The sequence below is a fragment of the Punica granatum genome, chromosome 7 (genome assembly GCF_007655135.1).
Source record: "Punica granatum isolate Tunisia-2019 chromosome 7, ASM765513v2, whole genome shotgun sequence".
In the NCBI taxonomy this organism is placed as follows: Eukaryota; Viridiplantae; Streptophyta; class Magnoliopsida; order Myrtales; family Lythraceae; genus Punica; species Punica granatum.
In genome coordinates, this window is record NC_045133.1 from 18,550,679 (window position 1) to 18,578,359 (window position 27,681).

At 38.4% G+C, this 27,681-nt stretch overlaps 1 protein-coding gene across 1 annotated transcript; it reads right to left on the reverse strand.

Moving 5' to 3' along the window:
- Nucleotides 1-15,271: 15,271 nt before the first annotated feature.
- On the reverse strand, nt 15,272-23,085 carry LOC116215744 (cyclic nucleotide-gated ion channel 2-like). Its single transcript, XM_031551584.1, has 9 exons — nt 22,805-23,085; nt 22,365-22,722; nt 19,436-19,804; nt 17,340-17,558; nt 16,855-17,168; nt 16,585-16,696; nt 16,200-16,436; nt 16,017-16,103; nt 15,272-15,934 (listed from the first exon to the last, which is right to left on the reverse strand). The coding sequence occupies exons 1-9, from the start codon at nt 22,846-22,848 to the stop codon at nt 15,431-15,433; spliced, it is 2,244 nt and encodes a 747-aa protein (XP_031407444.1). The 5' UTR covers nt 22,849-23,085; the 3' UTR covers nt 15,272-15,430.
- Between the last annotated feature and the right edge of the window lie 4,596 nt (nt 23,086-27,681).

Here is a 27,681-nt window from a genome sequence, read left to right on the forward strand (position 1 = left end):
GCAAAACCTAGTATGTTCGAGAGCAGCCAAAAGAACACCTTATGTTAGTCCCCCCTTACCTGAGCACGGAAGATGAGCCTGGCTCGAGATCAATTATTGAGTGCGGGTGTTTAAGGACACGTAACAACATGTAGGAATAAATAAACCACATGTTGCACGTGAGAGGGGTGTTGAGGATATTAATCCCACGTGGAAAAAACGAATGAACATTCATCTATATAAGACTTGGGTATCACCACTTATCAGCTTGAGTTTTTAAGTGGGTATGAGGTCAAACTTGTATAAGTCCAATGAAAATTCAATATAATATCATATCCACGGAAAGGAATTCTTTGTTCCTTCTTCTTCAACCATGGGTGAACAACCAAAGAACTATCCCTTCCCTTCGACCATGAATGCGGCAAATTTTGTCATGCTTAAGCTCACTGATAACAATTATCTGCCATGGGAGACACAAATCTTGTCTCTGATTGAAAGTCAGGACCTTCTTGATTCCCTCACTGGAGAGACTGCCGCTCCATATGGAAAGGTTATAGGTGCTGATGGGTATATGCTTCCTAGGTTTGCACTGATAGGCTTGTCAAGTCGTGGCTGGTCGGGACTCTCTCTAAAGAGGTACTCGCTCTTGCAGTGGGTTTAAAGTCCACTGCACAGGTATGGAAAACTCTCACTCAACATTATGCTCGGAATTCTATGGCACGTGAGTTCGCCTTACTCACTCTACTTCAACATGTGGAGAAAGGCGACAAGTCTCTAACCAAATATCTCAGTGAATTCACGTCCATCTGTGATCAATTAAGTGTCATTGGCAAACCTGTTTCAGATGTTAACAAAGTTTTCAGGCTGCTCGAGAGACTTGGCGATCGATATGGGTTGATCCCACATTGGAAAAGAAAAGGAAAATTCATGGGTTAATATATATGGCTTGGGTACCACCACTTATCAGCTTGAGCTTTTAAGTGGAAATGGACTCGAGCCCGTATAAGTCCAATGGAAATTCAATATGGTATTAGAGATCCGGTTACGCGTATGCGCACCTACGTGCGTGTGCGTACCCATACCACGCCGGGTCCAATATGTTCGAGTGCAGCCAAGAGTGCGCCTTGTGTTAGTGTCCTCCCTCGCCCGAGTACGGAAGATGAGCCCGGCTCGAGGTCAATTTTTGAGGGCGGGTGTTTAAGGGCATGTGACAACGTGTAGGCAGAAATAGACCACACGTTACACGTGAGGGCGGGTGTTGAGGAGTAAAATGGGATAAATCCCACATCGGAAAAGAAAAGGAAAATCCATGGGTTAATATATATAGCTTGGGTACCACCACTTATCAGCTTGAGTTTTTAAGTGGAAATGGACTCGAGCCCGTATAAACCCAATGGAAATTCAATAATATGAGTCCTTCAAAACAACTATGCTTCGCCCTCCAATCTTGGCATATGCAGAAGTTTGCAAGTGGGTTTTCAAAACCGAATTGCGAGCCGATGGCACACTCGATCGCCTTAAAGCTCGTCTTGTTGCCAAAGGTTTTCATCAAGAGGAGGGTCTTGATTTCTTCGAGACCTTTAGTCCCGTTGTCAAGTCAGGTACGATTTGCATTCTCCTTGCTGTTGCGGTAATTCGAAACTGGTCGGTTCGCCAACTAGATGTTAAGAATGCTTTCTTACATAGAAATCATGATGTTCCGGTTTTTATGGAGCAAACGCCTGGTTTTCGAGACTCTACGATTTTGATTGTGGAAAATAACAAATGATTGAGTAGTGTGTTGAGTTAAAGTTAAAGTTAAAGTTAAAATTTTTGACTTGGAAAATGTGTATTTTTGTTGTATAGTGTGTTGAGTTAAAGTTAAAATTAAAATTTTTGTGATTTTAACTGCGAAACCAAACGGAGCATACTAATCCTGACTTTGTGTGTTGCCGAGCACTTAATGGTCTTAAACAAGCACCACGTGCTTGGTTTGAGAAGTTCAACTGCTTTCTTCTTGATTATGGCCATACCATTATACTCCTTTTATATGTTGACGATATAATCCTTATGGGGGATTTGGATTCTCATCTTGATATGTTGGTTCGTGCTCTTGGCTGTGCCTTCCCTATGAAAGATTTGGGACCTCTTCATTACTTCTTGGGGGTTGAGATCACTCGCACATCCAATGGTATGTTTCTTTCGCAAAAGAAGTATGCTTGTGATGTACTGGATCGTGCCTCTATAGGACAGTGCAAGCCTATTACCACACCAATTGCTCTCATACAACCATCAATGAATTCTGATTATAAACCATATCAGGATCCTTCCTTCTATCGGAGTATTGTTGGAGCGTTGCAATATCTTACTCTAACTCGACCCATCTATCCTATGCGGTCAACATTGTTTGCCAATCGCCGACGCCGATTGGCAAGTTGAAAGTACGCTCGTCGATCCACCACCGAGTTTTGTACCTTCCTTGGAGCCAATTGCATCTCCTGGAGTGCCCAAAAGCAACCCATGGTTGCCCGGTCTACTACTGAAGCTTAGTACCGAGCATTGGCCACCGCTGCAGCTGAGCTTACTTGGGTGTCTTTTACCCTTCGTGGTCTTGGCATTTTTCAACCGCGCCAGCTGTCTTGTTTTCAGACAACATTTCGGCACTATATCTGACATCTAATGTCTTTCACGCTCGCACGAAACATGTGGAGATTGACTATCATTTTGTTTGTGAAAATGTTGCACTTGATTCTATCAAGATGCGTTTTGTTCCGTCTTCTCTTCAAGTGGCTGATGTTTTCACTAAGCCATTGGGTCGGTCTCTTTTCTTTGATTTTCGGACCAAACTCGGTCTTTGGACAATTCCCGCGACCGGTTTGATGGGGAGTGTAACCAAGTCAACACAAAACCCTGAGGATCCTCCTATGGCAGTTTCCAAATAATTGGTTGGAAAATATATTGTATAGGATTTGTAGTCTCTCACAAATATCTCCTTATTATGTATTTAAGCAGTACATATATGTCATTCTTGTTATTATCGAATACAACACACAAATTATCTCTGCTCTATTCGTTCTCTAAATTGTCGTTCAATCATATCCTTATAGTTCCTGTATATTAATTAATTAATCAATTAAGTAATATCGCAAAAAAGAAGCGCAGACACACAAATGATATTGAGTACCTTCCTTATCTTAATCCAAGGCAGGTGATGATCAGTATCATTAGATTGAGTTAAATAGTAAAACACGATGTTCCAATAATAAATAAATATTATAACTTTCTGTCTGGGATCTGTGAGAAGACCCTTTAGCATAGGTTTTTGTGGAGGCAGCAGAGGCAAAGGAGATGCCTTTTCCTTTCCTTTATGATTTTCTCCATAACTTTCTGCAATATCTTTTCAGACTCTCTTTTCTCCTCATATATAATTGTAATGTCTCACGTACTTGGAGGGGAGTGGACCAATTGGCTTTTTCGCAGAGATCGAGAAAAAGCCAACTTCGTGGGGGATCAAATTCTTTCCCTTCAATGATTCATTTCATGGACGGGGAAAAAAGATACAACTCTGCGTCCACATGTGGAGGCATAGACGTGTCCTTAAAGTTATTTTTTTTACCCCCTCAAAAGTTTGGAAAGAGCAAAAGAAAACCCATTGACTTGGCTTATCAGGTAGACGGGCTCGATTTCATTGACCTCAAACATCTAGCATAGTATCTACACATACTCGTATTGAATAGATTCCACGTAAATTCTATGATAATAGAAATCTAAAGTGATGGATGAGTTATGTAATTAGATTTTTTCAACTAATAATGTCCACGGTTGGAACGTTCGATCCATCCCCTAACTAGACTATCCAATGCTTTATTACCCGTATATTCCCTTCCAATAGTGCAGTCGACATGGAATGAAAGATCCTTAAGACGACGAAAAAGTGGGCTTAGTGAGTTAGTGTTCACCCTTAACCTGAAATAAAGATGTTTCATATTGTCGAATCTCATAGTAGAATTTCTTCACGACTTTTGAATTATTTCTCTTATTGTCAATACTCTCCTCAATTTAAAATCAAAAGATTTTGCGTCCGATTCTTACGGTGAGGTTTTTCTATGTCCTTTTGTTTCCCTTTCTTGACCGTCTTCTACTAAGCCTATGGATCTCCGGAAAAAAAGTACTCTAAGTTGATAAATTCAAGTGAAAGGAGCAATAAAATGAAAAAAAAATGGGGGCAATAATATGGCAAGATGGTGCAACGACATTGGGTTCCTTTCCCTTCTCTCTCATCTCAATTATGTTGTTTATAATGGTGTGTTGGGCCACAAGATGCATGAAACTGAACGGAGGGTAGAATCGTTCCTACCTTAATACAATCGTGCGTGCAGATAAGAGCATACACCTCCGAGAGTGAAATTTGAACACAAGTTGGTCGAGAACCTTTTTGTATAGTTGAGGGAGGATGACCCCCCAACTAATAATATTAGTAAGGTTCACTTGCGCATTCCCGAGAATAATCCATGCATGCTTTGCTGATTCGGGCCCGTTCCATGTTCCATGAATTCCACCGATCGAGTCTATTAAGGCATCTAATACGATCACTGATGTACGTAGTTAGCAACCACCCGCATCATGCTTTGATTTGGATTAATCGTGTATACCTGTCGAAATAATACCTCATACGAAACATGCTTTATTCAATCCCGCACTTTTTGAATAGTTTGATCATTGACAGCAGTAATCATGAGAATATTATCAGGAAAGAGCAATAAGAAACAGCTGCGCAGTACCAGCAAGAAGCATTTGAACCTTCACTCTATTGGGCGGATAAAGTCCGCGCTAAAACATCGAGAAATGACCGAGCAGCAAGACAGGGTTCCCAGCAGCTGAACAACTGATATCGCCGGTGAAAATTGGGCCGAGAGGCCCAAGCCCCAGGAGATGATGCCCGACAGTTGTAGCCAAGCCTAAGCCCACGAAGCTAGGCCCATTAATGGGTTCATCGGCCCCCAGCAGTTCACTTCTATTCTACTTGAGGGTCGTCTTAATCGGGCCCGCTCGTTTGGGCCTGTAGGCTTGAGCCCAGTTCCGGCCCAAATGCAATGGGACCAGACCCCTTCATGGGTTTTCGGCCCAATGACTCGAGATGAGTAGGCCCGCCCGCAAACTGCTGACTCATTTGATGGTTTTCATAGAAATTGTAAGTCCAGTTCTCATTGCCCAAGAATTTGCTCCGATTCGAATGACTACTCGCTTTAGCATTGGACGAGTTGGGAATAAGATCATTTGATGCGGAGATAATAGGTCCCTATGCGACTATTTGATGTCCTGTTGTAGTTTATCAGTGCTAGCTGCACATATCTATAGAAATGTCAAAGGGAGATGATGAAAAGGATCCATGACGTGATGCCTCATCTTCAACATTAGAATGCAAACTTAAATATTTCCAGCAAAAAAAAAAAATGCAAACTTAAATATGCCTCTATACTACCAACATGAGTTTATTTAGGTGGTTTGATGTCTCTTTCTCTTAAATACGGTTCTTAATTCAAGTCCTTACAAATGGAGAAAATCTAAGATTAGGAGAATTTTACCATTTAGTGGGCCGACTTGATTCAAGTTTAGATTAATTGAAGTCTATGGGGGTTTCAATAACAAGTGGTATCACCGAAAGCAGGGAAAAAAAAACCTTTATGCTCATAGGTAGATTTAAGTAATCATGCTCATTAGAACTTGCACTACTGGAAATTGATTCCATATGTAAAATTCCACTAGGCCTACAAGTAATTGGGTCCATCTCCAACCCAAAAGCTTGAGCTGATAGATTTTGGTAACCAATCTCTTATAAACTTGTGGAATTCTTTTTATATTTCCGATGTGAAACTTAATTCATTCTTAACTTTCAACACCCTCCCTAACGTGGTAACGTGTGGTTCATCACGTGCCACGTGCCGTTAAAACATCCACTCTCAACAACTGATCACGAGCCGGACATCCTCTTCCATGCTCGGGCGAGGGGAGACAAGCCAAACTAACTACGATTTTCACACTCGAGCTTGACTTAACATGAGGCGCATTCTTTGTTGCCTCAAAACTGAATCTAGCCACACTTAGGCCAACACGGGTGCATTTTTTGGCTACCCACACAAACAAACCTTAAACCTGGCGTGGTGTCAGTCCACACACGTGCGCGTATAAGCATAATCAATCATGTAAAATTCTATTAGGCCTATAAGCGATTGGGCTCATCTCTAACTCAAAAACTCGAGCTGATAGATTGCGGTACCTAATCTTTTATAAATTTGTGAAATTATTTTTATATTTCTGACGTGGGACTTAGCTCATTCTTAACTCTCAATACCATAGAAATAAAATGTGGAGACAGAACATTCTATCTCAAATTTGAGACGAGATTTTTAAGAAAATAGAGATAGAATTTCCCGTCTCTATTTGTAAAGACAAGAAAATACGTCTCAAAGTCCATCTCTCCATGTAAGATAGAAAATTCCATCTCAAATGAGGCTGCTAATTCTTCTCTTCCCATTGAAGATTGTAATCATAGTGTTCAACCTTTTAAAAATCTACCAATAAGAAGTTTAAGGTTCATGTCAACATATCACAATGAAGACATTGTAGGTGATGAAGTTGATCCAAAATTCGATGTATCTCTTGAAGATGATCAAGAAGATGTTCCACGACTTGTTTTCGACAATCAAAGAGAACTAATAATTGTGGACAAAGAAATGAGATCAACTAACATTAAATGTGATAATTTTTTTCATGATTATCTTCACACTGAATTTATTTTAGATAAAGAAACTTTCAGCGAAAGGAAATATGTGTCGATGCTTAAGATGTCGATTCTAAAGGTTATTCAATTACTAATTTTTGCCAAAGCCAACGTGACTCTAGAGAAATCAACAATTCAACCAAAGAGTCGATTGGCAAAGAATTGACTAATGAAAAGCTAAAAGAGAGAGTTCACAAATAAAAGATAGTGTCCAAGTGGCAAACGAGAAAGTATTGGAGGCGCACAAATCATTTTAAGTACAATCATGAGGACCAATAGAAGATCGATGAAGACTCAAGGTCGAGTCTTTTCCGACCAGGGAGAATGATACGTAAAAGATTTAGGGGTGTCTTTTATATCCTTTATTAAGCTTTCTATATATTAAGACCTTAAGTCTATAAATAGGGATTTGTTCTCATTGTAAGAGTAAAGACCTGGTTGATTAATAATATTGGACTTTTCTTTGTGCACTCTTTACGTTCTGTATCTCTCGGGTTTCCCTTGAGTGGTGAATATCGATTATGTATCCTTAACCTGGCCTATCAAGGTGATAATATTCTAACTCTCTCTTTCTATGGTGGTGATTTCTATATTCTTAGAATTTGAAGTCTACACTCTTTCCACACCGAGCATCCTACATCGTTTTTGGTATCAGTACCACATATTACGTTTTTTATTTTTGTGCGAATAACGCACGTGTGAGAATGAGTCGTCACTACTTATTTATGACCCAGAAGTTGAGGGTCGGTGAGTTTCCTGGTCAAGAGGTAAGGGATACAACTAGTTTCCTAAGGCAAATGGTCTGTGAAATCGAGGATTCCGAATTCAGGGGGTTTGTTACGTGTTAGCCTAAATCCTGCACACCCCGTCAATACTCTAGTTTGTCTAAGGTTTGTCATTTTTAGTTCGTTTACCATGTTGATTAGGTTTTACTTGTCATGCTCGATATGACATCGAAAATTCATTGACAAACGATTGACTCGGACTAAGAGCTCGAGAGAGGGGTAGACCATCGCGTCGAAGGTGTGGCTGGCCGTCCTCGCACCACGGTTCGTCGGGACATGATGACTTGTTCCTTGCACAGAACGAAACCATGAAACATAAAGCTTGCTTATCCTTGGGGCGTAGACTGACTCACCGGTTCGACACTCAGACCTTTCACTTGCCAACCGAGATTATTACATGAATGAATGTACAAATAAATTCCTCGCACTGTACTCACAATATAAATACAAATACATTAATAAGACCTCGGTCGGCTCGCGTTCGGTCAATATTTCGCTCGTATTCACTGTGAGTTTGAAAGACCGAAATTGAAATTAATACGACGCAAGCTCAAGAGAGCTGGGGGCTGGATTCAATTGAATCAGAGGGTCCCAAGAGGACCGAATGGTCCTCAAGATGGCCACAGGATAGGCCGGGCTCCCAAGTGATTGTCTAACCCCATTTCATGCACCCCGATCAGGGTCATCTTCGCTTGAATATTATTCGAATTAAGACGACTGACTCAAGGTTCGACCCCATGCCGCGCTCGGGTCGTGCGCACTCAATGTATGGGACATTGGACCCCATAATCAAAGACTGGAGGCGTTGGATCCTGTGTTGGTCATGTCCAATGGGTTTGGGTTCGACCCAAAAAAAATGATGTCGGGTGAATTATTTGTCGAGTTTACGTAATTATCAGGTTATGATTCCAGGTTACTTGGCACGCAAGTTTCTATCCTAAACATACAAGGCTTGCTTGCGCACATACTATTTAAAGAGTTCATGGGCCACCCTGGAGGGAATGTAGCATTCGGTTTCTATTTAATGACAACTGAAAGGACATGGAGTGTCTTCCTCGAGTATGATGATGTGTGGATTTGTTTTAAATTTATTTGATGGGCGACACTGAAAGATTAACCGATTATGATTGGAGTTTGATTTTAACTTGAAGCCTAAGCTTAGGGCCTGGCCTGCCCATTCCGGTGTGATTAATTATGTATGGTGTGTGATTAGTCCAATTTTGTGTTTTATGAAAGACAAACTCAATCTAATATACTGACTTAAGAGGTGGGGAAAGCGAAAATACCACGGAGGTACTAAGGTCTCTGCTCATGTCCTATAAAGGACCAGATAACTTTTCGCGGGTTTTCTTGCTCGCATATCTAATTCACACTCCTAAGCGCCCAATCTATTCTAGAATGATGGAAACACTTTGGTCGGAGAGAGAGGGTTGTGTGGATGAAAACCGCCCTCGCACGGGCTGCTTACCTTTTCCCATGGGTTAGCGTGTTTCGATCACACTAAACCCTAAGATTGTCGGTAAACCAAAAACCGATCGTTGTGCACTTGCGACGGGAAAGTTATTTTATGAAAAGAAATCGAGACTATGTGATGTGAACCGTCGAGGACGATAGTCGGGGTCAACCGATCCCTTGGACCCACCGGGGTCGTGTGGACCCTGAAGGAGCCGAGAAAACGGTTGATCTGCCCGGAAGTGGTCCAAGAAGAACTCCCATGTTCCGACTCGAGTCGCTTCAAATCGGGCCCTCAATCGAGTCAAGACGCGTAAGTCCTTCATAGATTAACATACTATGTGGACTACGTGTCTCGGTAATCTATTAAAAATTGTGTGTTTTTCTAAAGGGCACGATTATCAGTTCGTGATTTATTGACTCGGTTACAAGTTATTAGCTGGTTCGTGCGATTTATTTAAAAGTCGAATGAATTAATTAGCCAAATGGATCTTCTCTTTTGCTACACATTTGAGATTAATTAAATTGAGTTGATTGCCGAATGCTTTTGGTTTTATGGGTTTCTAATCGTCGAATCAATGATTGACGGACTGTCTGAATAGAATTTTAACCCTCGATTGTTTTAATGTTTTTAAAAAGACTCGCGACAAAAGGATGAGGGCGGGTCCCCGAAAGCCAAGGAGGCTCAGCCTATGGTGGCCAAGAGCCCCTTGGACCCTCGTGAGCTCAAGATGATCCTTATCTCTCGAGTCCATGCAAATTGTCGTTAGCACATTAAAAGAGTGATTAATCGTTATGATGTCGGCACATAAATCAAGATTTCATAAAAACCTAAAAGCGGATTTGAATCGAGGCAAAAGAGGCTTCATGGACGTGAGGTGGGTCAATGGGCTCTCGACTCCACCTTCATGGGTCAAACCGAGAGGCACCTTGACCCCGTTTAGGATCGTGTGACCTCCCCGACTCCGATTCAAGTTATTTCCCGCGTGGATCATCGATTAAACACAATATCTAGCATGTTTACGTTAAGTCGATATTGGCACATAAAACGAAAAAATGTAAAAACAAGAGAAAAAGTCCGATCAGGGCTGAGGAGGCCACCACCAACCTAAGTAGGGTCGAGAGAGGGCTCGGTCTCACCCTCATGGGTAGAGCCGAGACCTCCCTTGACTCGTCTTGGGTTCGGGATGGTCTCATCTTCCTCGATGTCTTCCTTATATCCTACAATGCGATTTTAAGTTAAAAGACCCACTCCTCTAAGTTAGAGAAAGGCTCGAAGGAGGGGTAGCAATGCTAGAGCAGCTGCGGGGAAGGAGGAGCCCAGGGTGACTTCTCGGGGGGTATTGGGCTATGAGAGACAGCGCAGTTGCACGGGCTGCTCCGTGGGGCTCCCGACCTATAAAACAAGTTAAAAGAGAGGGAGAAAGATATAGGGATAAAAGGCGTTGAAGTTGCCGAGAGGAAGGTAGGCGCTGGGAATTTCTCGAGTGGAATGAGACATGAGAAGAGGTGGAGCCACCGGGAAGGGTCGAGCTTTATGTCCGTGACCCTCCTAGCCATGAGGAGAGTAGGAACCGTGGGTGGTTTGTCCGCGGGTGTAGGCATAACTCACCATAATCGTGGAGAAAGGAAGAAACTCGGAAAAAAAAAGGAGAGAAAACAAGGGGAAACCGCTACTGTGTTGAGCTGTTTTGGTGGATTGTGGACCTCAAATGGAGAAACAGACGTCACCGTTGGACTTAGGAGGTTGAGAATAAGGGGGTATGTAATTCGTTTGAAGCTCAGGTTAGGTCGACATGCGGCGACACAGTTGTGACTTGAAAATTGGGTGGTTTTCCAATGAAACAAAGGTGGTTTTGGGGAGATGGGGGGCTGTCGATTTCTTGGGTGAAAGAGGGATTGAGAGAGAAAGAGTTGAATGGTTAGTTGCTTATAGAGAGAAGTTATCTTGAAGTTGGAATGGAAGAAAATGAATGGAAGATAGGTTTGCATGGAAGATGAAGAAGATAGATGTGAGATGAAGTTGATAGGGGATGAGATGTTGGAAGGGGATTGAAGAAGAGCGAGATTGTGTTAGGATAAGAAGAGAGGTGTGGATGAATGTGGATGGGAATGAGAGAAAAGGGGAAGTGTACATATTGGTGTTAGTAATGGATGATGGGATGTGATGTAAAGTGAATGGGAGAAGTGTGGGGCCACCTTGGACGGAAGAGGTAAAGAGGGGAGTCGAGATATTGGGTCTCAACTGAGCGCACATTCGATTTGTATGGAACGAGTTCTCCACGCATCGTCAAGCATGGCAAGGAGAGAAGTCTTTTGAGCCTAGTATTGATGTCTTCGGACATCCTGTTGAGCTAGGAGCTGCGGGTGCTCGAGAGTCGTTTTCGATCATTTCGAATGATCCGAGCAAAGTTAACTGTTTTAGTCAATTCCTCGCACATTGTGGCCATGTTCCTATCGTTTATGTATCTTTTGCTGTCGGGGTCAATCGGTTGACTTTTGTTGACCCGAGCTTGATTTGGGATTGACTTGGGGTCGATTGTTGAATTTGTGGCTCGAGGCCTTTCTGAAGGTTTTTGGATGGTCTAGGGAGCGCTCGAGGCTCGATGGGATTATCCCATGTCATAATAGTCTCTTGAGGACGGAGTTGGAGCCCAGGATCAATTTGGGAGCTTGCCGACTCGAGAAGATGACTTTCGGAATATGCTTGGAGGGGCTACTCATCAGTTTGACATTATGAGGGATCTTTACAGCCCCATATTATGTATATTTTAATAGCTCGATGAACAAACAACTTGGAATGTTTGTTTGAAAGTATCTACAATTGCTTGGGAGTCTATTGGCTAAAGCAGATGATTTTCAGAATGCGCTCGGAGGGTCCCCTCATTGGTTTGGTACCATGACGGATTTTCAAAGCCCAATATTAGATACCTTCTGCTAGCCCTGTGAGTAGGCGACTTGGAAGGTTTGTTGAAAGTTGCTTGAGATTACTCGGGAATTGCTCGAGAGGTATAAATGGTTTGTAGAGGTCGACCGAAAGAATGTTCCCTTGTCCTGGGAACCCCCCAGGGCTGAATGAGCTTGATTCGAATACCCACGAATGGCCTGATAAGTTGGTGGCTCGGGAACCTTGATGGAATGCCCCCTTTTTTAGCTCAAAAGTCACTCGTGAGGTGTGGATGATTTCCGAAGATCGATCGGAAGAGTCCTCCCTAGTCCCAAGAATTCTTGGAACTGGTTGAACCTGATTTCAGATACCCATGATTGGCCTGATGATCCAACGGCTCGGGAGCCTCGTTGGAAGGGCTCATTTTTCCTCTCAGGAGTTCCCTAGCTCAAGCAAACAGATTCCAAAGAGCAATTGGGCTGACTCTTCATTAGCTAAGGAATTTTGGGAGCTGTTAGAGCCCCACATTGGCCACTTTCCAAAAGCCTAGTGAGTCGTTCGTTCGGGAGCTCTGTTAGACAACAACCTTTATGAGTTGGGAGTCCGCTGGCTCGGGAAGACGCGCTTCGGAGAGTGATTTACCGGACTGTCCATCAGTTTGTGGTTATGACGTGTTTTTGGAACCCAATATTGGCTACCTTCCAAAAGACCGGTGACTCAGCGACCCAAGAACCATTTTGAGTTGACATTGGCCCGCTTGAGTCGGTGCACGCGTTATTAATCTTCTTGAGGGCTTCCAGGGGCCTCTGGGTGAAATCGCGAGTCTTATTGTATCATCGCTCTCGGGGCCATCCAGTTGACTTGGTTGACCTCGAATGTGAATAGTGATTCGGGGCTTGCCAGGACGTTTTCTGATAAAGTGGTGGGAGATCCTGGCCGGGAGCTGCTTGAGAGCTCTCGAACGCCGGCGAACCAAAATGGAATGCTTACAATTTTGTATTAAAGATTTTTGTTTTTTTGGTTAAGTTACTAGGCCTAAGCTCGGATTAAAGTGTTAGTTTTATATGAGGATTTTTTGCGAATTTCCCAAGTAAAGTATGTCCAATTTTTTCACAAAGTAAGATTAGCAGCACACATCACAAATTGTGAGGAGAAAAACAAAAATGTTGGTGACTCACTCTAGATCGAACTTTGATATTATTACCACTAAAATCACCAGATGAAGGAGATTATTATTTTTTTTCTAATATTTTGGGTAAAAATGAAGGAGATCTTTCTTTTCTAACATTGCGTTTGATTTCAAAGTTAAAATTTTGAATTTGTAACTTTGATTTTGATTGTGGAAAAAGATAAAAAAAATGTAGAGACTGTGGACCCCACTAATTTTGTTGTGTAGTATATTAGATAGTGTATGAGATTGTATATTGAATAATATATGGGGCCCACCAGTTTGACTTTAGAAAAGTATGTTTTGTTGTGTAGTGTATTAAGTTAAAGTTAAAGTTCAAATTTTAAATCCCGACTCCGAAACCAAACGAAGCGTAGATGTTTTCGTCAATCTTGAATTTGATGTCAAATATAGCGTATTGACTTAGCGGTTAAGGTGGCAGTGAAATTTTTCATGGGTCTTGTCGTGACTCATGGCCTTCCCGACGACCAATTCTAGTTAGTATCTTGGTCATCGATCTTGAACAAAATAAATAGGCAGTTTCTCTTTGCCTTCAGCTCCATGAATTTGAGCTTGCATTTGGCGCTCATGGCTCCATAATTCTAGAAGCCAAATTTCCATAGTATACAATATCGGTCCCTCTCATTATCTCTCTCATATTCATCCGCTCATTCTCTCTTTTTCTTCTCAACTAGTCTTCAACCCCACGCAATAGCAATTGTTGGAATTTTTAACAATCCGGTGGAACACAATTCCGATTTTTGTATGAGAGAAGAGGATTTTAATAGAAAAATACAAAATTGAAATTAATGAAATAATTGTGAAAATTCAAGGCCATATTAAATAATAGATACCCAAAGAGTCAGTCGATAAGAATGTCCGAAAATCCTATGTGAAAGGCTCTCGTGGATCGAATGTAAGGCTCTTTTTCGTGGGAGACTAATCAATTTCTTTTCACATAAAAGAAGATGACACAAAGAATCGAAAAAATTAATTATTTCAACGATTTGAGGAATTAGTTGAGAAATATATTTTGCGACTTTCTCAACCATGTAGTATTGCAAAAAAAAAATGTAGTAAAGCATATGATATAAATAAAATATATTAAAATTTCAATATTAATCATAAGTCTATCACATAATTATAAAGTAAAACAATTGTTGTAGTCTATTATGCCCATAAAATGAGGAATTAATGAAACGAAAATTTGCTCATACTAAAAAGTTATAAAAAAACATAGTATTTGAATATTTCATAATTTCCTTTTCAAGATTTTTTATATTGAACTTATTTTGTGCAAATTACGTTCAAAATTTTCACATTATTAGTGTTTTAGTTGTTCTCGTTTTTACGTGAATGGAAACACTCGTGCGGGGTTTAATGGCCAAATTATTTTGTTTTCTTTTACCATTATTAAATTCATCATTTGTTGTTTATGTTTTTACATATGTAGGTTATTATTTTTAAAAAGGTGAGTGAATAGAGACTCAACTAGGAGCTAAGGAAATAATATAAAATTCTACGTTACAAGTTCTTATTGAATGAACGGTGACTTCTCATCGCACCAGCCTAAAAAGTCAAAATTAAATACCTATAATAATATAATAGATTTTAATTCCCTCAATTTGTGAAACTTGTTCTCTCTCCCTCTCCTTATGCATGAAAACTGGTTTATTATATCAATTCAACTACATGAAGTAACATACACGTCCATACACTATCTAGCAAAATAAATAAATAAATAAGTGTCTATACACTATCTTCTTGAAATTTTCCTCGAAGGCTGACGCCATATGTTGGACGTTCTCTTTGATGGAATTTCATCAAATCTAAAGAATCATATAGAAATTTCCTTTAAACGTTTAATTTTTAGCAGCAGTCCATCCCTGTCATCGGTTCTTCCATATTATCACATTTAAGGTGTTTACTGTTTATCAAGTTATCACTACTGGTGCTGGTTGTGCGATCTTAGACGTCCAATGCGACATTGGGTCATGCTGTAGTTTTTCGATAACATTGTGTCGGCGCAAAGCTTTGTATAACAACTCTAGCGTGAGCTTGAAGTTCAAATTGGTGTTCTTCCAAAAGCAATATGGAAAAAGAAAATATTTTTTTTGGTGTGAATCATAGTATTCGAAAAGCTCAATTAGACCCCAACTAACCCAGTTGAGCCGGATCGGTCCACTAAGGGATAAAGTTCTCCCAACGTAAATTTTCAGCATTCATAAGGACTCGAATACTAGACCATATAGAAAATAATTTTCATAAGCACAAAAAGGCCAAATTTTCTGCATTAGAGACAAGATGACCATATAGACATGACGCCCCGTTCAATCGCCGAAGCGGTCAATCATTGATATGCAAACAGCGAATGACAGAGATGATGCTTTTGTTTTGTGTTACTCAAGGTGGTCATGGGGCCTAAGAGACATGAACATAATGGCATATCTCCTGAGCATCTTTTCACTCCCACCATTGATGTCGGCTGGTGTGTGGGTCGCAAGGTTCGCGTGCCCTTGGATCCTCATCCTGTGCCTCCGCCAGGCGAATTGTATGTTGACGGCGGCCCAAGTCCGCCAATTGGACGAGAAGTACCTGGTGGTGCGCTTCAGCTTGTCGTCTGCGAACCTGTACCTGAAATGGTCGGTGATGTATCGGAGGTCCCCTGCATCGAGCCCAAATGCCTCGGTTGTCCTGAGGCATACAAATGTTGCAGCTGAGGCGGGAAGTCTGTCAGTGGATGAGCCGCGTCGGAGGGACCATGAGAGGAGCTCGTCCCCTAGGAAGCCACCGGGCTCGAGCAGGTTTGAGGCCATGCTACCCTTGCTGAGGTTTTGATCCCGCCTCACGAGCCCTTGCATGATAAACACCATCTTGTGCACTGGGTCGCCCTCCCTGATAATCTATGGTTCGTAGGGAAGACACAAAGTTTCAGCCCAGCATAGGCAGAAAGAAGTATTTACAATCTGTTCGTATCTTACGCACCTTTTCATCTTTGGAGTAGAGAAGCGGTTGAACCCGGTCACATATGTTGTCAAGGATTAGATCATCTAAGTCGTGAAATAGTGGCACCTATCGATATCAAGGGAAAGACTTTTGATACTTCAATCTCCAGAAATTCATCGACTTAACTACAAGCACAAACAGATCTACAGTAAAAGATACTACCTTCTTGATAAGGTCGAGGCAGAGATAGCGTTTGATGTCTCGGCGAAGGCCGTCGGGCAAGTCTTTGATCAGTTCCATCTCGTCCTCTCCTCCTAGGGCGGCCCACCTCTGGTGTTCAAAGTGGTAGACCCTCTGCCTCAAGTGAGATGGCAGTTGCCTTCTCCTCATCCACCACTCTATGTCTCTGAACCTCAGTTGCATCTTCTTCTTCTTCACCATTACAGCGTGTAGAAACACCTATAATGGACCGATAAGATACAACAGTTCATAGTACTAATGAAAACGGCTCAGCCATCTCATTTATGTTTCTTGAAGATCGAATTGTACTGATACGCATGGATCGATTCACCAGGCCTGAAGAAGGGTATATAGAACATATACGAACCTGAATGTTTCCAACTAATAGTGTGAAGAGCATTAAGCCACTGAGAACAATGGTGATGCTGAAAATCACCTCTAGCAATTCACTTGTTGGTGCAAGTTCATTTGCGAAGGTACTGCATGCCAAATTTTGTATTACCATAAACTGATCGAACTTGAAATCAGGTTCTATACAATGTTTTGGATTCAATTTAAGACTAGCTGTATTTACTTGAGCAAGATCAAATACCGAAACAGTCATAGATAATTTGCTCCAATGGGTATTTATTATTACCTGAGATTCAATAGGCCCCAGAATATGGGATAGAGTATCCTTACAGAAAGGGAATTGCTCGAAATCACTGGAAGTGCTTCGGAGTAGATCCCGAACTTGTACGGCCCATTTTCATCCAAGCACCTAGGAATTTTGCTCATTGGCTGCTCGCCGCCACAACGGCCCTTTGGCCCCGTACCAGGGAGCCTGAGCATGTAGCAGACTGGCTCCAAGCAGGAGAGAGTGCTGTTACATTTTGGATTCACAGCACACTGCTTCTGGAGGCACGACATGACACGTTGCACCGCAAGGACATACCAACATCCTCCTGCAACCTAAGAATACGATTAGAACAACTTATTAGGCTCTAGTAACTTATTTATTACGTTCAGAGGAGCAGAGGTCGTACATGGGAACTCTTGATCATGTAGGCAACAGATACTCATATGTGCAACAATCAATTGCTTTGCCATTTAGAAGGAAATGGTTCGAGGTAGGATTCGTACATGTGATGCGATGAAATACGCAATGAGATTCAGGCCGAAACCCCACCAGATGGATCCAAAAATATAGCCGGTGACCTTCCGCATTCGTCGCATCAAGCAGATACTATGGTAGACCTTGGGGAGAAACTGGAGCAGGATAATCACCAGAAGCAACGGCATTATCAGCTTAACTTGCTTCTCTTCCCGGACTAACTTCGGTATTACAAGCCACACCACAACCTGAATAATTCAATACGACCAAACTGATGAGTTACAGATTTTGCTTCAATTATCCCATTGGATTGAACGATTGTGCATAAGAACTTGATAAATCTAATACTAACCGACGGAATTGACTCAGTAGATGATTAATATACTCTCGTAATCTTAATAGTTAAAATTATTGTTCAATATAGAATATTGTCTTTCTTCTTCTTTTTATTTTTGCTCGTAAATTCATTAGAAGCAACTCCTGGTCAAGGCCAAGTCAATGCTCCAAACTGAAATTAGTCTCAGTCAATAAAACTAAAGATATCTCCTGGTCTAAAAGAGAAAACCAGTAATTAAAGGAGTTGGCCCCCAGCTGCTTCATGTCAAATTTCCATAATTATTTCAGTAGACTTTAGATGTAACTATTAGATTTTAGTCCCCCTCCTTAGCCTGTTTGAAATAATGCTCTAACTACCCTTTAGTAGTTCTTTCTTAATCAATAACCACCTTAGGGTTCTTTCAAAATAGCCACTATCTATAGATCTATCGAATACTTAATTGATTAATTATACCAAAATAAAACTTAACATCACTAGTTGGGAAGAAATTTAGTAGAGTGTTATTGATATATTCTTTGGCATAGAATTAAGAGGTTATAGACTTGACACTAGGGACTTCTCTTGCTTGTTCACCTTCCCTGCCCTAACCTTATCCGTATTAGGCTAAAACGGGCATCCCCTTTAACCTAAAACTACTTAAAAATTTACTAACAGTACAATGACTTCACTGGCTGCATGGATGGGACTGCACTGACTGTACGGACACTGGACAGGAGGAATACATGCTTACAAGTCGGACTCGAGATGTTACAGGTTATACGCACACAGGCTTAGCGTGAAACAAAAGATAAATATTAGAATTTACAAGGGTCAAGCTTATTTGATGAATTTGTAATTATACGGGAACATGAAAGTTTTAGATGGCAAATATAGCTCCCAATTTGAGGTAACATGCCATTTTTTACAATGCTAATGGGACTATTTATATTTTGTAGCATTTGGGAAAAATGTATGAACTCTTCAACTTACAATAAGCCAAACTTCAAAGTAGTTGGCATTTGCGTGTCAATTCCATGTCAAAATCAAAAACCCTTTTGAGCAAAAGCCTCATATTAATGCCCCATCCATAAACAACATGTAGTTAATATGGCAAAACAACAATATTATATGCAAGGAAAAGCAAAGATAACTATTAGCAGAGAATAAGCAAGAAGAATAATATTAATTATAAGTGGGTGATAAGACATCTAGCATCTTGCTGCAACTGAAATGTTGGTGTGTGTGGCAGGCTTCAGACATTATAGTTGGACCATCATATCCAAAGTAAAGTTTAGTAGTTAATTGTCCCATTGATTAACTGCTCTTCAAAATTGTCCCAACAAATATAACACTTCTTCATATACAATTATACAATATTGTCCAGTCAATCAGATAATATATATAACATATAAAAATTTACTTATCGAAATATATAACATATAAAAATTAAAGAGTGATACGAGATAGAAAGCATCACGACACCATTTGTTTGAAAATCCTAGCTCTCCTAGTTGATTTTTTTTTGCTACTCACAGAATTTAGTATCATTAATGAAACGATGATCATTCTTATTAGTTATATTAAAATATAAAAAATTCAATTGTCAAATAAATATTAAATGTTTCTTTACTTAAAAGAATAAAAAATTTTATCAATTCATGAATAATTATTAAAAACAATTTACTGAAAAAAAATTCTCTCTATGAATTAATTTATTTTTTCATAAATGCAAACAAATTAAATTTTATTAATTTTTCATGCATGTACGTAACGTTCGGTTGCACCTAGTTACTTTTATTATTTAAGTACCTGAGGGATGGGGAGGATGACCAAGAGATCAAACCAGAGGCCCTTGAAGGAGCGGGCGTAGCGGGAGGCGATGGCGCGTGGGTCCCACACGAGCTTCCCGCACCCGATCACCAGCGACTCCCTCGACACGTAAGCCAGCCTGAACTGGAGCCACATGTGCATCACGTGCACGGTATCCAAGCACGTGCGCACCACCGTCACGATCGCCGCCAGCCACCCGTCCATGTATAGGCAGGGGGCACCCCAACCCCCGTTACCGTTACCCTCCCCTGGTCCCCTTCCCGCTATGGACAGCACGTAGAAGAAGAGCGGATCGACGGCCAGCGCCATGCCACGTGCCAGCAGCAGCGCCCTGTTCCACCTCTGCACCTGCCACCAGGATCCATGTGGTCCCCAGTCAATCTGAGCTATATATATATATATATATATCCTCTGTATTTTCTTTTTTCGGTAGCTTATATCCTCTATATTTATTATTTAGTCACGTAGTGTTTTCTAATAATTCCTTAAAAAGTGGCTCGGAAAGGACTCTTTTTATTGTTTTATTATTTTTATATGGCTCCTAAAATTTGAAATATAAGCACTGATATATATTTGGATATATATACAATGAAGATATAAACTAGTACTTGTTGAGAAGTATAGAAGAAGACATATATAGTCGTAACATAAAAGGAAAACCAATGGCAGAAGAAAACGAAATTTCCTAAAGAAAAATGTTTTCTAGAACAATAAGAAACAATTTTACGTCAAATGATCATCATTAAAACTATACAGACATAATTTAAAAATGAATAGAAATGTTTTCTTCCCGTCAACTTAAATGGAAAAAAAATTATATTTTACAAGAAAATCTTACATGCTTCCACAATAATAGAGTGAAAATGACAACGGTTAAACTGATGCGTAAACAAGATTAGTCTCAGTAATAAGCGGAAGGTACCCCGTGGTCTAATTGGAAAAATAAAATGTTATAATTAAATTATATTCTCTAAATTGGTAATAAAGTTTTGAAGGAGTTATTACTTTGTCCTAAAAAATGATAATTTAATGCTAATACTTGAAATTTTTTAAACTCAATATAACGATACAGAGTTTTTCCTTCTAAATTAAATAAGACAAGTAAAAAAATTTTAACTTCTACTCGGACTTTTAAGAAATTCTTGAGGCAATGCCAAATATTAAAGAATATTGGGTGAAGGTCCGTTTAGCTTCAAAATTTTCTTTAACTCTATTCTATTTAACTCAACTTATCTTCAATTCAATAACACAATTATTATTTTTTCTTTTTCTTCAATTTTTTAACCATTCAATTCAATTTTTATTACTAAATTCTCTCAACTATTCATTATTTTTTCAACAATTCAACAACGTAATCATTACTTTCTCTCAACTATTCATTACTTTTTCATACTTTTTTCTCATAATTTAACAACAAAATAATTACAAACCAATTAAAACCAAAACTTAACTCTACTCAACTCTAAAACTAAACACATTAACTTTTTAGGAAGTAAAATTATAAGATTCATAATAATATTGGAAACTTTGGATAAGAATATCTGAAACTTCAAGAGAAGTTGTAAATGACAAGAATGAAAATAAATAATATGTTCTAAATACGTTGAACACTAATATTCTACTTATGCGTTGAACGGATTTGTTTTCATGTCTATTACATATTTTATAATAATTATCAATATATTTTTAGAAGTTAAATTAACGTTTAAAACAAAAAAAATATTTCCAATTTATAAATAATTTTACAATTGTCTTATTAGTAAACTAATTCATATTTAATTAATTATTTATTCCGTATAATCACTTCATATAGAATCATATATAAAGTTACCCATTTTCATTTTTAAATTAATAATATCTTATAATATTGTTTATGAATATTGTTATGTTACCATAAATAAATTTATAAAAATAGGGTTTGAAATTTTTTCTTACTCTCTATAATATGTAATAAATTAATTACACTTTAATAAACTAAAATACATTAATAATTGATAGTTAACTAATTATATACTAATAAATGATTAGAGTAGCACTTGCATTTTTTTGGGATGAATTACTTTTGCATTTATTTTTTTGGTGTGAACCTTGGTATTCAGAAGCTCAATTGGGCTCCGCTAATCCAGTCGAGCCGGATCAGCCCATTAAGGGGTAAAACTCTTTCAGAGTGAATTTTCTGCCTTCACAATAACTCGAACCTGAGACCTTACTTAAGTGGAATCAACACCGAATAACTTGAACCAACGCACATTAATAGCATTTGCATTTATTAACTACAATAAATGCACTTTTACCATAAATATAGATTCACTCACTTACCAAAAGTAAAAATCTCTGAATTTTTACCTACCGAAAAAGTATCTCTGAATTTCCACCATAATGAAATCCCATGTTATTCATTCAGGAAAAGAAAAAAAAAAAAAAAAAAAAGAAGGCCAAAGTAAAGTAGACTCCAGTCCTCGGTAGGCAAGAGGTCAAAGAACAAGCGAAAATATATGAAAGGTTTCATCAACGAAAATAATATATATATATATATATATAAAATTTTTCGTTCTCTGAGGACCAAATGTAATGCATTTGACACCTTATTACTAAAATGAAAAAGTATATTTTTATCAGCTCTCTTCACTGATCCATAATTTTAGTTTATATATATATATATATGTATATATATTTCCACACAAATTGTCCGCTTTTGGATTTGAAAAATTCGTTAATAATAAAAAAGAACAAAAGAGACGGAGGAGTCTTGGCGAAGTGGTACAAGGCGCTGACCGGAATCAAGAGGTCCTGATTTCGATCCTAATCGGTAGGACTTATGAGTCTCCTTACATTTTCCAGAAATTTCCACGGTGAAGTAATTGAAAAAACAACAATAACAACTCAATCGAATTCGTAAATGGCCTACCTGCTTGCTGCGTGGATCCAAGACTGGCAGAAACGGCCTGAAGAACGACCTGGGGAGGGACCGCTGGCGAGCCCCTTTGGTGGGTTTGCGCCGGGTCTGGATCGGGAAGAGGGAGGAGCCAGCAGAGGCCTCCCACTGCGGCAGCTGGTGGGCGCTGTGGCAGGTGGTGGAGTGGAACGCCGGGACCCCAACTTGTGTACATGCATAGCACTCGATCGCCGGGTTCGAGATCGGGCTGTCGTCGCCTCCCATACAATTATTCACAGAACCTTCACCGACCCCGTTAGTGCTGTTTACGCTCCGGCTTGCAGCCTCAGGCGACAGCCGGCGGCTAAACAACCCCGAAGACCCGACCCACCTAGAAACCAAAAGGCTAATTAATTAATCACTAGAGTGAGTGCAATTGGACTAATTTATGCATGATGAACGAAGTAGGAGACCTGCCGGGGAGGAGGAAAGCGAGGTGACTGAGGAGTCGGGCCATGTGAGGCGGCGGCGGTGGCAGTGGCGGTGGAGGAAGTGAGGCGGAGCAGGAGGTGGTGGTGGGGGTTATATAACAAGGTGGGGCTGAGGGGGGAGGGGGAGAAGGGTGTGTCACGTAGTGTATGAAGGAAGGTGAAGGTGTCTTAGGGACTCTTTGCCGTACGGAATTATAGCCACCTAATTAATTTTGGAACGGACGGACGTGGGGGCGGTGATCGTCGCGTGGAGAAAACTGAATAAAGGACGGAAATTGAGGAGGACAAAAACGAAACCATGCCAGGAGAAATTTCTGTTATTCGCTCACCCGTCTTTGAGTCTTCGACACTCACTCACATTGGAATAGTTTCTGCCACAATAGATACTAAAACGGGACTTGCTATGCACATACTAAATATTATTTCAATTAATAAAAATTGTATCCGTACTAAGGGGGGTGTTATGCAAATTATAATTTTTTAAATTTAAGTAGAATTATTTACGAAGATTAAAAAAAATTTGCAATATTAATTGATGGAAAAGATCAACGTGAATTTGAGAAAATAAAAAGAAATTAATCAGTGAAGGTGGCGGCTTGCCCTGAAAAGAGAGAAGAGACAGGAGAGAAAAGCGGAAAAAAAAGTTGAGTAGGTGCTCAAATAAAACAGACATATTTATTTGTTCATCATTTCATCTTATGGTTATCACTTTATAAATTTATTTTATAAGGGGTAATAATAGAAATTGAAAGTTACACCACTAAATCCTTTACACTAGACATGTGCTCGTGCTACGCGTAGTATGTAATAAATATTCGTTTATTATAATACATCTCTAAAAAAGTAAAATTATTTATTGAAAATATTGAATCAAATTTAAAATTCAAAAGGATTTGCTAATTAAGAATTTTGAACTCAAAATAATATAAGAAAAGTGAGATAATCCGTTGGCAAAAGAGAGGAGAGAGTGAGAGAAACGTAAGGAAGGAAGAGAGAGAGGAGAGAGAGAGGTAGGAGGGTGGTGAATGAGATATTTGATACTAAGCATACTCCCGTCCCTTATGTGGGTAATTAGAGAAACTAATAGAATATAATTATTAAATATATATATATATATATATGAAGAAATTATTTAATTTCTCGAGATCATGTTATACTTAAAAACTTTTAATATTTATTGAAAACTTGTATAAATTTATTTTATTACTTATTTGTAATTTTTAATGTAAAATTAGTTGTTTTCATTGTATTAAAATCAAAATATTTAAATATATGAATTGCTTTTCGAAGTAATTAATTATCTAAGTAATCGAGAAGATACTTAACCACGAGCTGAGGGTCAGCAATTGGAGTTCTCATAACTTGTGCTACAATCAACCACGAACTGAGGATTAGCAAATGAAACTCTCATTTCTCGCGCTTCAACTTTTATATATTATTAAATAGATCACTAATTTGTCTTCCAATTTTCTCTCATGTAATGACTCTTAATTTATATCATCTATACTAATACATAAAGCCAAAGATGGGGCTTTCCATCTCACTTTCTGTTACCCATATTACCAATGTCGCGTATAACTCAAATAATGGTAGCCACCAAATCAAGAAAAATTCTACAATGGAACATCAAATTATGTTCCATAGTGGAACGATAGTTTTTTCTAATCCTTTTAATATGAAAGATAACATTTTGGATTATAAATATTTCAATGACGTCACAAATTCATCAGGTCACATGTAAAGTACAATAAAATTTGAGGGTCGCTTACGTGTCAATGGCGTGTCGTTGATGTATATATAAATTAAACCCCGCTTACATGTCGATAACGTGTCCGGCTTATATTGGACCAATTTTCTTTAAAAATGAATTTTTAGTGTCCGGTTCGGTGATGTGGCGATGATCGATGACGTGGCGGAAGGTGATTGGTACATGCGGCGAGAAGATTTGAGAACAATGGTATAATATTATAGGCAAAAATTGTGAAATAAAAATGTAAAGGAATAGAAATACCAGGGTAAAATATGTAAATAATGGACGAATTATATTAAAAGTTTGTATGATCTAATGAATAAAATTAATGTTCCATCGTAGAGCACAAGTTGAATTTCATTATAGAATATATCCAAAATCAAGGGTATAATAGGCAAAATAACTACCCACTACTTTCATACCCTCATATTTTCACTCTCCAGTTCCTTCTCACCTCCACCCTTTAGGTTGTGTTTGGTTTTAGAATTAAGTTGAATTGAATTTTGGTTTTAATTAGTTTGTAATGATTGTGTTATTGAATTATGAGAAAAAATGTGAAAAAGTAATGAATAGTTGAAAGAATTTAATACTAAAAATTAAATTGAATGGTTAAAAAATTGAAAAAAAAAGAAGAAGTAATAATTATGGTGGGTTAATTGCGCCATATAACCTACCGTTTGAATGATTTCTTAGTTCTAGTCCAAACTTGATTTTTTACCTGAGATATCCCAACGTTGACGTGTTGATTTCACATCTATCCCGACGCTAATTTTCCGTCCAAAATTGACAGAATTGCACACGTGGCACGTTAATTTTGTAACACATGTAAGCAACGTTACAAAATTAACATGTCACGTGTGCAATTCTGTCAATTTTAGACTGGAAGTTAGTGTCGGGATAAATGTGAAACCAACACGTCGACATTGGGATATCTCAAGTAAAAAATCAAATTTGAGCTAAAACTAAGAATTCCTTCAAACGTTAGGCACAATTATCCCTAATAATTATGTTGTTGAATTGAGGTTAAGTGAAGTTAAAGTTGAGTAGAGTTAAAAAAAATTTATTAACCAAATGGGCCCTTAATCACCCTACTTCAACGTAAATGTTTTTTCCTTCACAATGTAACCGCTCAGATGACTGACATATACAAAATTTAACCCTTATGTTCTAATTTTTTCAATTATTTTTGTATTAATTACTTGATTACCTTTTAGCTGTGATTATTTTATTGGTAATTTTATTTGTTAATTTCGTATAAGCACATATACCATCTTAATAAAAATTTGAGATACGTCCAAGTAGGAACATTCACTTACCAGAATTGTTCATGACAAAATAGAACCGCAAAATAAGAGCCATTATATGGAATGATCGATTAGTCAATTTACTAACATATCTCTTATCTAGATTTCATTTAATTGTCTCCAAAGTACCCTTTGATTCTGAAATGTTTATTTTTGAGATATACTAATATAAGGCATACGGAAAGTTTCACTCAACATTTTCTTATAAAAACAAAAGATTCAATGGTTGCCAAATCTAATATTATTTGCTCATAATATATTCTCTTAGGAACAAAATAATATAATTGTCTCTAAATTTAATTCTCGTTTGCTTCAAATATTATAATTTTTTTTTCGGTAGTAAAGGAAGTCAAGGCCTTCAGGAATCTAATATAATAAATTTAATCCATAGAGTAAAATATCTAACTAGTAATTTTAGTGGCGATTTTATTTTTTGCTTATGAAAATAGTATTGAAGCACATAGTCCGGGACAAATTAATTTTTTTTCTTCTATAACTATTATACTTAGATTAAGAGTTTTTAAATACTAACCCAAAAAGTTCTCATGGATTTAGTTGTTTGTTTTACGAGGCAATACTTTTGGAAAAAGAAATAAATCTGAATAGGTAAAATCTTGAAAGTTTGAGGGATCCTTTCTAACCAAATGTAAAAAACTTATATGCCATGACTTAAAAGATATTTAATTTATGCCTTACCCAAAAAGAAAAAAAAGATATTTAACTTATTCTCTATATAGGTATGAAGATGTCTCTTATGTATTTATAAATACTACAGCATTGACTCGCGCTACGTGCGGTACGTGCGGAAGAAGCGAAATTAAAATTTTTCTTTGTTGAGTGGGATTAAAACAAATTTAGTTTCTTGAGATTGTGATTTCTATTTAATAAAAATATGATACTTTGCACTCTCTATTCACGTACATAGGATATGATCTCTACGTTACTTACTGTTTACACATCAACTATATTTTTTTCTATTATTTATGAATGGGTAATTGTAGAAAATAGTATAGGAGAGTGGGAGGAAAATTAAAATTAAGAAAAAAAATATAAATTAGAGTAGTTTTACACTTTTATCCCTGCATGTAAATGCTCTATTTTACTTTCCACCAATAAAATTAAAGATATAAAGGACAATTTAGTAAACTTATGGAAAAAAAATGTTGGGGAACACCAAGTCCTCGCATTATATAGTAGTATAGATAAATTACGTTATGCAGGTGTTAAATTAAAGTAGTAAACTAATAACTTCTTGTGTACTTTATATCGTCCACTGTATTAATTTTTGGGATAATTCAATTATTTTCAAATTACGAGTCCGAGAAAAACTTAAAGATATGTACGAACACGGTTTGACTTAATTGCTGTATGTATATATTAATTGTTGTACTAATTTTAAATAATTATAAAAATAAAAATAATACATCGTTATAGAAGTTTGTCATCATGTACTGTGAAATACAGATTAAGCATGATTCAATTCAAAAATGCATTGATAGGGGAAGAACAAAGATGCAAGAGTGAAAATATCATGCCAAAGGGCAGAGGTTCGACTCGGGTTGAAGTCATTACAAAGATATAAAAGAGATTAGAGTAAAATGTAGTTGACATAATTTGATTGGAGAAGAAAATGCTTGTTCTGATTAGTTGGCTTGATATTTCTTGGGGCTCTCTTGGCAGCTTCACATTCTCTCTTTTCCTTCACATGATATTATTGGAGTTTTCATACCCCATTTCCGTGTAGTTTAACTTTTCATCTCTGAGCTTTGCCGCGTTTCATTTTCTTTTTTTAAGAAGACAAATTA